At 40.0% G+C, this 13,871-nt stretch overlaps 2 protein-coding genes across 2 annotated transcripts in view; one reads left to right on the top strand and one right to left on the bottom strand.

The window, feature by feature from the left end:
* Positions 1–13,871, bottom strand: part of OCIAD2 (OCIA domain containing 2) — a 1,147,735-nt gene that overhangs the window by 154,399 nt on the left and 979,465 nt on the right. The gene's annotated exons all lie outside the window — the stretch shown is intronic.
* Positions 1–13,871, top strand: part of CWH43 (cell wall biogenesis 43 C-terminal homolog) — a 95,952-nt gene that overhangs the window by 62,893 nt on the left and 19,188 nt on the right. The window contains exon 15 of the mRNA XM_050790205.1: positions 3,875–4,030. Coding sequence (XP_050646162.1) covers positions 3,875–4,030 — 156 coding nt within the window. The remainder of the gene's footprint in view (positions 1–3,874; positions 4,031–13,871) is intronic.

Genomic DNA, 13,871 nt, shown 5'->3' with positions numbered 1-13,871 from the left:
GCTGGACGTTGTGGGGCAAGATCGAGAAGGCCAGTGAGGCTGGAGTAGAGTGACAGAAGTGATGTGAGTATGGCAGGTGGTAGTAGATGATGTACACAGTGGGTCGATTCAGAGGTTCCTCTACATACAAACTTCTTCCACAGAGGGAACATGCTGGAGACCTTCCCTGAAACACTCAAGGGTTCTCCTGTTAGGACGGAATCTGTCTGGAGATATTTGATTTGAGCCCCCTAACTGCCATCCTGGGGACAATGTGGGGAGCCCTGGTGTGGGCTCCTAGGACAGACTTCTCTGACCCTTAGAGAAGGGTCCATATAGTGCAGTTCATCACCCAAAGGCATCTTGGCATCGCCTGCCTAAAGATAGGGGCTGACATTAATGGATCACTCTGTAAATAACCTTATCTTCTAAGATCTGTGGCCTACATTTATGAGAGAAAATAGTTGCTTTCTGGGATGGTATAGAATCATGGAGTCAGCTCCTTTCCCAGTGGGGATATGGCTTGTTCGGTTATAAGTTACAGTCCAGTGAAAGCAAATTGTTAGTTTCTCTTGCTCTAGACCCCATTTGCCATTCAACAAGTATTGATCCAGCAGAATGGATGCCAGGCAATAGGGATAAAGCTGTAAACAAAACAGAGAAGGATCCCTATGCTGGTGGAGGGAGGACAGACAAAAATCATGATAAATAATTCCTGGATGATCTATTTTAGAAGATGACGAGGGTAGTGGGAAAAACTAAGCAGAGGAAGGAGCTTCCAGAATATAGAGGTGGGGTGCGATTGTAAGTAGGGAACTGGGTAGGTCTTACTGAGAAGATGACATTTCAACCAAGATTGCAAAGAGGGAGCCATTTGGCCACCTGGCAGAAGATACTTCCTGGTAGAGGGCTGAGCTAGTGCAAAGACCCCAATGCAGGAGTGCTGCATGTGTTTGAGGAAAAGTGAGGCTAGTGTGGCTGGAAAGGGTTGGGTTGGAGTGGGGTGAGGGGCAGTGAGGAGGGAAGGAGAGAGTGTGTGGGCAGGCAGGGAAGAGAAAAAATCTTGTAAGGATCTGTGAATCCCTAGTAAGCACTTTGGACATTACTTAGTAAAATAGTGACCTTTGCTGGTTCTTGGACAACTCCATGGAGCCATATGCTTACTGAGGTGGGCCAAGGAGGCCCTTGAGATGCTAAGATTGTTTCGGTTATGCCACTAACTCAGAAACTCTAAAAGGCACATCACATGCCCAAATAGCTGTGGAATAGATAGCTTGACTATAATTTGGTGTTTCCAAAGTGTTACAGTAGGACTGAAGGTGCTGAAGGGTGAGTTTTGTATGGTATTTTATATCTAAGATTGAAAACACTGTTTCTGTTTAAATATTTGTTAAAGCAATTGTTTAAATGAGATATCAGAAATTCTAGAAAACGACTTTTCATATAGGCTGAAATAGGTATAATTTCAAGTTGTAAAAAATGTTGGGAACCAAGGAACAGTGGTATTTATAGTAACTGGTGCCCATAATAGCTCATTGTTGGGCTCTGAAACCTTTATTACCTCTCCTTAGGAGAATGGGATGGCAGAGTATATATATATAAAGTATATATGAAAATATGATATCATATATAATATATATTTATTTATATATGAATTTAATACTCTGTGACATAACAAAATACCATAGACTGGATGGTCTAAACAACAGAAATTAATTTTCTTTCTGTTCTGTAGATTCTAAGACCAAGATTAAGGTGCCAGCAGAGTTGGCGTCTGGTGAGGACTGTCCCCTTGGGTTGCAGATAACTGTCTTCTTGCCATGTGCCCTCATGGCCTTTCCTTGGGTTGTGCCTGTAGAGAGAGAGTGAGCTCTCTGGTGTCTCTTCTTATAAAGTCATTAATCCTGTAGGATCAGGCCTCCCCACTCATGACCTCATTTCACATTCATTATTTCCTAGGAAGACCCATCTCCAAATATAGCCACACTGGGGGTTAGAGCTTCAACAAATGAATTTTGGGGGAATACAAAATAGGAAGATGATTTTAAAAATTCCCATATTAATGAAGTTAGGAACTAGGGTTTTTCAGTTTCTCTCCACAAAACTAATTTTGTAAGCTTTCATCTCAATCACCAAGTTCAATGCCCTACATGTAGTAGGTAGTAAGAGCTTAATGAATACTTATTGGACAATAATGGGAGATCCTCTGCTTTAATGGAAGATTTGGATTGTCAGATTCCTCAGTTTCAAGACTTTTGTTGTATCTTTGAAGGCAGTGTCTGTTAAATGGGTTAGAACTTTGATCTTAGAGTTGGGAATAAATAACCTAGATTTACTAAAGACAGTAACCTAGAATTAGACAAAAGTGCACAGATTTAGGACTTGAGCCCAGACAATGCATTAAGCTGCCTGACAGCTCAGAGCTTCATCTGATGTTCAGTCACAGCTCTGCTTACCTTTCCCAGTGGGCAGACTTGCTGTCTCTGCTGGTCCCGCTCTGGGTTTCCGTTTCTATTTTGCATGGAGTTACAGGCATGTGGTTATAGGCTTTGTTTTACGTGCTTCTCTTCTCCTGCCACTCAGGTCCAAGCTCCCATCATCTTTTACCTAAGTTATTGCAGTGGCTTCATAACTTGTCTCCCTGCTTTGATCCTTTCCCTGAAGGTGATTGTCTACCTGGTAGCTGTCACAGACCTCTGCTTCAAACCCTTCTGATGGATTCTCATCTCACTCTCAAAAACAAAAACAACAACAACAACAAAAGAAATCTGAGGTCCTCATAGTGGCCTGTGAGGAAGGCTTTGCATGTTCCCTCTTATGCACTTCACTCCAGTCATGGTGGAGTTGGCCCCCAAAACACCAAGCATATTTCCACCTCAGGACCTTTGCATTTGCTGTTCCCCTTCCCTAAACACCATTTCTCCAGGATCTCTATGGCTTGATCCCTCTCTTCATTGAATTTTTGCTCTAGTGTCACTTTATTGCAAAGGTATGCCCTGACCATCCACCATAAGATACCAACCTCTGCTGCTTATCACTGCCTGTTATCCTTACTCTGCATTCACCCCAATACTTACTTATCTATCACTACTTGACTGATTGTAAACATACATATGTGTTTAATGCATCCTTCCCTACTAGAATGAAAGTTCCATGAGGGCAAGACTTCATTTTATTCGTGACTTATTCCCCAACACCCAGAACAGTGCTTGCATGTGGTAGGCACTCCATATATATACATATGTGCTTCATTGAATAAATGAATGACTGAAGCTGACCTAAGTCTTTTTTCTGGAAGAGCACAATGTAATAAAATAAAATGAATTCTTTGTTGTTAATGGTTCCCCCTGTTTTCCACGTGAGCTTCTCAAATAAGAACTCTTTGTATAATGTCTACAAAGTACTTTGAATTTCCCCAGGAATTGAAAGCTCTCAGCCAAAATAGGATATGGATTTTTTTTTCAGATATATAAAAATCTTTGATTTTAGACTTGAAATTTGGCTGAAAATATTCATGTGGCATTTGTATTTTTAAAGGTAAGAAAAAATTTAGGCAAACACCCCTGTCATTCTGAAGAATTCCTGTTATTAGCTCAAAACATGATTGTATGGGAGGCAATTTGCATGGCTAGAATATTCATTAGTATAAAAAAAGTAAAGTAAGTTGCTAAGAATAGTTAATTAAATCTATATACATATTCTTTATTCATTTATATCATATAAGCAATATTTTGCCAATATTTAGATTAACAATTTAACTTAATTCCAGTTGTGATATTCAGAGTAGAGTCAGAAGTGGGAAACTGGCTTAATAACAAAGGTGGTATCACTTGGAGCTCATTAGATTTCCATGTAATAATAAAACCTTTACAAATAATTTCTGTTTCTGCTACAGGTTGGGTTATGCAAGAATCTCCCATGCTGAACTGAGTGATTCAGAAATTCAGATGGCAAAATTTAGGATCCCTGATGACCCCACTAATTTTAGAGACAATCAGAAAGTGGTCGTAGACCACAGAGAAGTTCCCAAGAAAATTCATTTTAATCCCAGGTGAGTTCCTTTATGTTGTAGTTCAGTTATAAGCTACCACATCCCTCTATGGAACCTACATATTCCCTCAAAATGAGCTAAAAATTATATCTTCTCCTAGAGGTTTATTCGGGGTAAGGGAGCCTGTGACAAAGATGATAAAATCTGGTTGGGGTTGAAGTTATGGTGCTTGCTTTCTGGAATCAAGAAATATGTTGTAACCTCAGGTTAAAAAAGCTATCATTATCATCATCACCATCATCATAACTGCCACCCCCACAATAGCTAGTATTTGAATGCTCCTATGTCCCAGACCCTATTCTAGGTGCTTTTTGTGTTATCTCAATTAATCCTTATTGGCTGGTCCTCTTATTATCCCTGTTTAATAGATGAGGAAGCTCAAGCTTAAAAACATGAAGTAACTTCACTGGGGTCACATGGCCAGTCAGTGATGGAACTAATAAGTGGGGAGAAAGCCTGTTAGCATCATTGGGTTGATGGGATTCTCAACTCTGGCTGCACATTAGATTCACCTGGACAGCTTTTGAAGAATACCACTGCCTGTTGCAATCTCAGTCTCTGATAAAACAGATGTTAAACCAACAAAGTTCAAAAGAGACAAAGAAGGCCATTACATAATTGTAAAGGGATCAATTCAACAAGAAGAGATAACTATCCTAAATATGCACCCAATACAGGAGCACCCAGATTCATAAAGCAAGTCCTTGGAGACCTACAAAGAGACTTAGACTCCCACACAATAATAATTGGAGACTTTAACACCCCACTATCAACATTAGACAGATCAACAAGACAGAAAGTTAACAAGGATATCCAGGAATTGAACTCAACTCTGCAACAAGCGGACCTAACAGACATCTACAGAACTCTCCACCCCAAATCAACAGAATATACATTCTCCTCAGCACCACATTGCACTTATTCAAAAATTGACCACATAGTTGGAAGTAAAGCACTCCTCAGCAAATGTAAAAGACCAGAAATCATAGCAAACTGTCTCTCAGATCACAGTGCAATCAAACTAGAACTCAGGATTAAGAAACTCAATCAAAACCGCTCAACTACATGGAAACTGAACAACCTGCTCCTGAATGACTACTGGGTACATAATGAAATGAAGGCAGAAATAAAGATGTTCTTTGAAACCAATGAGAACAAAGACACAACATATCAGAATCTCTGGGACACATTTAAAGCAGTGTGTAGAGGGAAACTTTTAGCACTGAAGGCCCACAAGAGAAAGCAGGAAAGATCTAAAATTGACACCCTAACATCACAATTAAAAGAACTAGAGAAGCAAGAGCAAACACATTCGAAAGCTAGCAGAAGGCAAGAAATAACTAAGATCAGAGCAGAACTGAAGGAGATAGAGACACAAAAAAATCCTTCAAAAAAATCAATGAATCCAGGAGCTGGCTTTTTGAAAAGATCAACAAGATTGATAGACCAAAATGGAGATCTGGAGCAAGATGGCCGAATAGGAACAGCTCCAGCCTCCAGCTCCCAATGCGAATGACACAGAAGAAGGGTGATTTCTGCATTTTCAACTGAGGTACCGGGTTCATCTCACTGAGGAGTGCTGGACAATCGGTGCTGGTCAGCTGGTGCAGCCCGACCAGCAACAGCTGAAGCAGGACAAGGCATCACCTCACCTGGGAGGTGCAAGGGGGAAGGGAATCCCTTTAGAAATGGAGACACACAACACCTGGAAAATCGGGCAACTCCCACCCTAATACTGTGCTTTACCAAAGGTCTTAGCAAATGGCACACCAGGAGATTATATACCACCCCTGGCCAGGAGGGTCCCACGCCCACGGAGCCTCCCTAATTGCCAGCACAGCAGTCTGAGATCTAACTACAAGGCAGCAGCGAGGCTGGGGGAGGGGTGCCAGCCATTGCTGAGACTTAAGTAGGTAAACAAAACCTCTGGGAAGCTCGAACTGGGTGGAGCCCACTGCAAGTCAAGGAGGCCTGCCTGTCTCTGCCTGTTTCTGCCTGTCTCTGCCTGTCTCTGCCTGTCTCTGTAGACTCCACCTCTGGGGACAGGGCACAGTGAAACAAAAAGCAGCAGAAACCTCTGCAGATGTTAATGACCCTGTCTGACAGCTTTGAAGAGCAGTGGATCTCCCAGCACAGAGGTTGAGATCTGAGAACGGACAGACTGCCTGCTCAAGGGGGTCCCTGACCCCTGAGTAGCCTAACTGGGGGACATCCCCCTCTAGGTGCAGACCAACACCTCACACCTCAAAAGGTGGGGTACACCCCCGAGACTAAGCTTCCTGAGCAAGAATCAGAAAGCAGCACTCACTATTCAGCAATATTCAATCTTCTGCAGCCTCCGCTGCTGATACCCAGGCAAACAGGGTCTGGAGTGGACCTCAAGCAATCTCCAACAGACCTACAGCTGAGGGCCCTGAGAAGTAGAATGAAAACTAACAAACAGAAAGGACACCCACACCAAAACACCATCACTACCTCACCATCATCAAAGACCAAAGGCAGATAAAACCACAAAGATGAGGAAAAAGCTGGAAATTCAAAAAATCAGAGCATATCTCCCCCTCCAAAGGAACGCAGCTCATCACCAGCAATGGACCAGCTGGACAGAGAATAACTTTGATGAGTTGAGAGAAGAAGGTTTCGGCTGATCAAACTTCTCAGAGCTACAGGAGGAACTACGTAACCAGTGCAAAGAAACTAAAAATCTTGAAAAAAGAATGGAAGAATGGATAACTAGAATAATCAATGCAGAGAAGGCCATAAATGAACTGACAGAGATAAAAACCATGACACGAGAAATATGTGAAAAATGCACAAGCTTCAGTAACTGACTCGATAAACTGGAAGAAAGAGTATCAATGATTGAAGATCAAATGAATGAAATGAAGTGAGGAGTCTAGAGAAAAAAAGGAAAAAGAAATGAACAAAGCCTCCAAGAAGTGTGGGATTATGTGAAAAGACCAAATCTACGTCTGATTGGTGTGCCTGAAAGTGACGGGGAAAATGGAACCAAGTTGGAAAACACTCTTCAGGATATCATCCAGGAGAAATTCCCCAACCTAGTAAGGCAGGCCAACTTTCAAATTCAAGAAATACAAAAAAAGTCACAAAGATAATCCTTGAGAAGAGCAACTCTAAGACACGTAATTGTCACAGTCACCAAAGTTGAAATGAAGGAAAAAATGTTAAGGGCAGTCAGAGAGAAACATCAGGTTTCCCACAAAGAGAAGCCCATCAGACTAACAGCAGATCTCTCAGCAGAAACACTACAAGCCAGAAGAGAGTGGGGGCCAATATTCAACATTCTTAAAGAAAAGAATTTTAAACCCAGAATTTCATATCCAGTCAAACTAAGTTTCACAAGTGAAGGAGAAATAAAATGCTTTACAGACAAGCAAATGCTTAGAGATTTTGTCACCACCAGGCCTGCCCTACAAGAGATCCTGAAGGAAGCACTAAACATGGAAAGGAACAATCGGTACTAGCCATTACAAAAACATGCCAAAATGTAAAGACCATTGATGCTAGGAAGAAACAGCATCAACTAACGAGCAAAGTAACCAGCTAATACCACAAGGACAGGATGAAGTTCACACATAAAAATATTAACCTTAAATATAAATGGACTAAATGGTATAATTAAAAGACACAGACTGGCAAATAGAATAGAGTCAAGACCCATCAGTTTGCTGCATACAGGAGACCCATCTCACATGCAGAGACACACATAGGCTCAAAATAAAGGGATGGAGGAAGATCTATCAAGCAAATGGAAAACCAAAAAAAAAAAAAAAAAAAAAAAAAAAAAAAAACAAAAAAAACAGGTGTTGCAATCCTAGTCTCTAATAAAACAGACTTTCAATTATCAAAGATCAAAAGAGACAAAGAAGGCCATTACATAATGGTGGCCAAGGGATCAATTCAACGGGAAGAGCTAACTATCCTAAATATATGTGTGCCCAATACAGGAGAACCCAGATTCATAAATCAAGTCCTTAGAGACTTACAAAGACACTTAGGCTCCAATACAATTATAATGGGAGACGTCAACACCCCTGTCAACAACACTGTCAACATTCAACAGATCAACAAGACAGAAAGTTAACAAGGAAATCCAGGAATTGAACTCAACTCTGCAATAAGCAGACCTAATAGACATCTACAGAACTCTCCACCCCAAATCAACAGAATATACATTCTTCTCAGCACCACATTGCACTGATTCAAAAATTGACCACATAGTTGGAAGTAAAGCACTCCTCAGCAAATGTAGAAGAACAGAAATTATAACAAACTGTCTCTCAGACCACAGTGCAATCAAACTAGAACTCAGGACTAAGAAGCTCAATCAAAACCGCTCAACTACATGGAAATTGAACAACCTGCTCCTGAATGACTACTGGGTACGTAACGAAATGAAGGCAGAAATATAGATGTTCTTTGAAACCAATGAGAACAAAGATACAACATACCAGAATCTCTGGAACACTTTAAAGCAGTGTGTAGAGGGAAACTTTTAGCACTAAACGCTCATAAGAGAAAGGAGGAGATCTAAAATTGAAACCATAACATCACAATTAAATGAACTAGAGAAGCAAGAGCAAACACATTGAAAGCTAGCAGAAGGCAAGAAATAACTAAGATCAGAGCAGAACTGAAGGAGATAGAAACAAAAAAACCCTCCAAAAAAAAATCAATGAATCCAGGAGCTGGTTTTTTGAAAAGATCAACAAAATTGATAGACTGCTAGCAAGACTAATAAAGAAGAAAAGAGAGAAGAATCAAATAGACACAATAAAAAATGATAAAGGGGATACGACACCGACCCCACAGAAATACAAACTACCATCAGAGAATACTATAAACACCTCTGCGCAAATAAACTAGAAAACCTAGAAGAAATGGATAATTTCCTGGACACTTACACTCTCCCAAGACTAAACCAGGAAGAAGCTGATTCCCTGAATAGACCAATAATAGTCTCTGAAATTGAGGCAATAATAAATAGCCTACCAACCAAAAAAAATCCAGGGCCAAACGGATTCACAGCTGAATTCTACCAGAGATACAAGGAGAAACTGGTACCATTCCTTCTGAAACTATTCCAACCAATAGTAAAAGAGAGAATCCTCCCTAACTCATTATATGAGGCCAACGTCATCCTGATACCAAAGCCTGGCAGAGACACAACAACAAAAAAAGAGAATATTAGACCAATATCCCTGATGAATATCGATAGAAAAATCCTCAATAAAATACTGGCAAACCGAATCCAGCAGCATATCAAAAAGCTTATCCATCATGACCAAGTGGGCTTCATCCCTGGGATGAAGGCTGGTTCAACATATGCAAATCAATAAACATAATCCAGCATATAGACAGAACCAAAGACAAAATCCACGTGATTATCTCAATAGATGCAGAAAAGGCTTTTGACAAAATTCAACAGCCCTTTATGCTAAAAACTCTCAATAAATTTGGTATTGATGGAACATATCTCAAAATAATAAGAGCTATTTATGACAAACCCACAGCCAATATCATATGGAATGGGCAAAAACTGGAAGCATTCCCTTTGAAAACTGGCACAAGACAGGGATGCCCTCTCTCACCACTCCTATTCAACATAGTGTTGGAAGTTCTGGCTAGGGCAATCAGGCAAGAGAAAGAAATCAAGGGTATTCAATTAGGAAAAGAAGAAGTCAAATTGTCCCTGTTTGCAGATGACATGATTGTATATTTAGAAAACCCCATCATCTCAGCCCAAAATCTCCTTAAGCTGATAAGCAACGTCAGCAAAGTCTCAGGATACAAAATCAATGTGCAAAAATCACAAGCATTCTTATACACCAGTAACAGACAGAGAGCGAAATCATGAATGAACTTCCATTCACAATTGCTTCAAAGAGAATAAAATACCTAGGAATCCAACTTACAAAGGACGTAAAGGACCTCTTCAAGGAGAACTACAAACCACTGCTCAGTGAAATCAAAGAGGACACAAACAAATGGAAGAACATACCATGCTCATGGATAGGAAGAATCAATATCGTGAAAATGGACATACTGCCCAAGGTTATTTATAGATTCAATGCCATTCCCATCAAGCTACCAATGAGTTTCTTCACAGAATTGGAAAAAACTGCTTTAAAGTTCATATGGAACCAAAAAAGAGTCCACATTGCCAAGACAATCCTAAGTCAAAAGAACAAAGCTGGAGGCATCATGCTACCTGAGATCAAACTGTACTACAAGGCTACAGTAACCAAAACAGCATGGTACTGGTACCAAAACAGAGATATAGACCAATGGAACAGAACAGAGCCCTCAGAAGTAATACCACACATCTACAGCCATCTGATCTTCGACAAACCTGAGAAAATCAAGAAATGGAGAAAGGATTCACTATTTAATAAATGGTGCTGGGAAAATTGACTAGCCTTAAGTCAAAAGCTGAAACTGGATGCTTTCCTTACTCCTGATATGAAAATTAATTCAAGATGGATTAGAGACTTAAATGTTAGACCTAAAACCATAAAAACCCTAGAAGAAAACCTAGGTAATACCATTCAGGACATAGGCATGGGCAAGGACTTCATGTCTAAAACACCAAAAGCAACGGCAACAAAAGCCAAAATTGACAAATGGGATCTAATTAAACTAAAGAGCTTCTGCACAGCGAAAGTAACTACCATCAGAGTGAACAGGCAACCAACAGAATGGGAGAAAACTTTTGCAATCTACTCATCTGACAAAGGGCTAATATCCAGAACCTACAAAGAAGTCAATCAAATTTACAAGAAAATAGCAAACAACCCCATCAAAAATTGGGCAAAGGATATGAACAGACATTTCTCAAAAGAAGACATGCATACAGCCAACAGGTACATGAAAAGATACTCATCATCACTGGCCATCAGAGAAATGCAAATCAAAACCACAATGGGATACCATCTCACACCAGTTAGAATGGCAATCCTTAAAAGGTCAGGAAACAACAGTGCTGGAGAGGATGTGGAGAAATAGGAACACTTTTACACTGTTGGTGGGATTATAAACTGGTTAAACCATTGTGGAAAACAGTGTGGCGATTCCTCAAGGATCTAGAACTAGAAATACCACATGACCCAGCCATCCCATTACTGTGTATATACCCAAAGGATTATAAATCATGCTGCTATAAAGACACATGCACAGGCATGTTTATTGTGGCACTATTCACAATAGTAAGGACTTGGAATCAACCCAAATGTCCATCAGTGACAGACTGGATTAAGAAAATGTGGCACATATACACCATGGAATACTATGCAGCGATAAAAAAGGATGAACTCATGTCCTTTGTAGGGACATGGATGCAGCTGGAAACCATCATTCCCGGCAAACTATCACAAGAACAGAAAACCAAACACCGCATGTTCTCACTCATAGGTGGGAATTGAACAATGAGATCACTTGGACTCTGGAAGGGGAACATCACACACCGGGGCCTATTATGGGGAGGGAGGCAGGGGGAGGGAAGGCATTAGGAGTTATACCTGATATAAATGATGAGTCGATGGGTGCTGATGAGTTGATGGGTGCAGCACACCAACATGGCACAAGTATACATATGTAACAAACCTGCACATTATGCACATGTACCCTAGAACTTAAAGTATAATAATAAAAAAAAGATAGTAAAAAGAAATGCGAATCTTCAAAAAAAAATCTATCAAATAAAAAAAAGATTGATAGACCACTAGTAAAACTAATAAAGAAGAAAAGAGAAGAATCAAATAGATGCAATAAAAAATGATAAAGGGGATATCACAACCAATCCCACAGAAATACAAACTACTATCAGAGAATACTGTAAGTACCTCTTCACAAATAAACTAGAAAATCTAGAAGAAATGGATAAATTCCTGGACACATACACCCTCCCAAGACTAAACCAGGAAGAAGTTGAATCTCTCAATAGAGTAATAACAGGCTCTGAAATGGAGGCAATAATTAATAGCCTACCAACAAAAACAGTCCAGGACCAGATGGATTCACAGCTGAATTCTACCAGAGGTACAAGGAGGAGCTGGCGCCATTCCTTTTGAAATTATTCCAATCAATAGAAAAAGAGGGAATCCTCCCTAACTTATTTCATGAGGCCAGCATCATGCTGATACCAAAGCCTGGCAGAGACACAACAAAAAAAGAGAATTTTAGACCAATATCCCTGATGAACATCGATGCAAAAGTCCTCAATAAAACACTGGCAAAGCGAATCCAGCAGCACATCAAAATGCTTGTCCACCATGATCAAGTGGGCTTCATCCCTAGGATGCAAGGCTGGTTCAACATACGAAATCAATAAAAGTAATCTAGCATATAAACAGAACCAAAGACAAAAGCCACGTGATTATCTTAATAGATGCTGAAAAGGCCTTTGTCAAAATTCAACAGTGCTTCATGCTGAAGACCCTCAATAAACTAGGTATTGATGGGACATATCTCAAAATGATAAGAACTATTTATGACAAACCCACAGCCAATATCATATGGAATGGGCAAAAACTGGAAGCATTCTCTTTGAAAATGGGCATAGGACAGGGATGCCCTCCCTCATTACTCCTATTCAACATAGTGTTGGAAGTTCTGGCCAGGGCAATCAGGCAGGAGAAAGAAATAAACGGTATTCAATTAGGAAAAGAGGAAGTCAAATTGTCCCTGTTTGCAGATGACATGATTGTATATTTAGAAAACCCATTGTCTCAGCCCAAAATCTCCTTAAGCTAATAAGCAACTTCAGCAAAGTCTCAGGATACAAAATTAATGTGCAAATATCACAAGCATTCTCTTACACTAATTACAGACAAACAGAGATCCAAATCATGAGTGAACTCCCATTCACAATTGCTTCAAAGAGAATAAAATGCCTAGGAATCCAACTTACAAGGGACGTGAAGGACTTCTTCAAGGAGAACTACAAACCACTGCTCAACGAAATACAGGAGGACACAAACAAATGGAAGAACATTCCATGCTCATGAATAGGAAGAGTCAATATGAAAATGGCCATACTGCCCATGGTAATTTATAGATTCAATGCTATCCCCATCAAGCCACCAATGACTTTCTTCACAGAATTGGAAAAAACTAATTTAAAGTTCATATGAAACCAAAAAAGAGCCCACATTGCCAAGACAATCCTAAGCCAAAAGAACAGAGCAGGAGGCATCACGCTACCTGACTTCAAACTATACTACAAGGCTACCCTAACCAAAACAGCATGGTACTGGTACCAACACAGACATATTGACCAAGGGAACAGAACAGATGGCTCAGAAATAATACCACACATCTACAACCATCTGATCTTTGACAAATCTGACAAAAACAAGAAATGGGGAAAGGATTCCCTATTTAATAAATGGTGCTGGGAAAACTGGTTAGCCATAAGTAGAAAGCTGAAACTGCATCGCTTCCTTACACCTTATACAAAAATTAATTCAAGATGGATTAAAGACTTAAATGTTAGCCCTAAAACCATAAAAACCATAGAAGAAAACCTAGGCAATACCATTCAGGACATAGGCATGGGCAAGGACTTCATGTCTAAAACACCAAAAGCAATGGCAACTAAAGCCAAAATTGACAAATGGGATCTAATTAAACTAAAGAGCTCCTGCACAGCAAAAGAAACTACCATCAGAGTTAACAGGTAACCTCCAGAATGGGAGAAAATTTTTGCAATCTACTCATCTGACAAAGGGCTAATATCGAGAATCTACGAAGAACTCAAACAAATTTACAAGAAAAAAACAAACAACCCCATCAAAAAGTGGGCAAAGGATATGAACAGACA

The sequence above is a fragment of the Macaca thibetana genome, chromosome 5 (genome assembly GCF_024542745.1).
Source record: "Macaca thibetana thibetana isolate TM-01 chromosome 5, ASM2454274v1, whole genome shotgun sequence".
Classification (NCBI taxonomy): domain Eukaryota; kingdom Metazoa; phylum Chordata; class Mammalia; order Primates; family Cercopithecidae; genus Macaca; species Macaca thibetana.
This window is presented reverse-complemented; position numbering and strand designations above follow the sequence as displayed.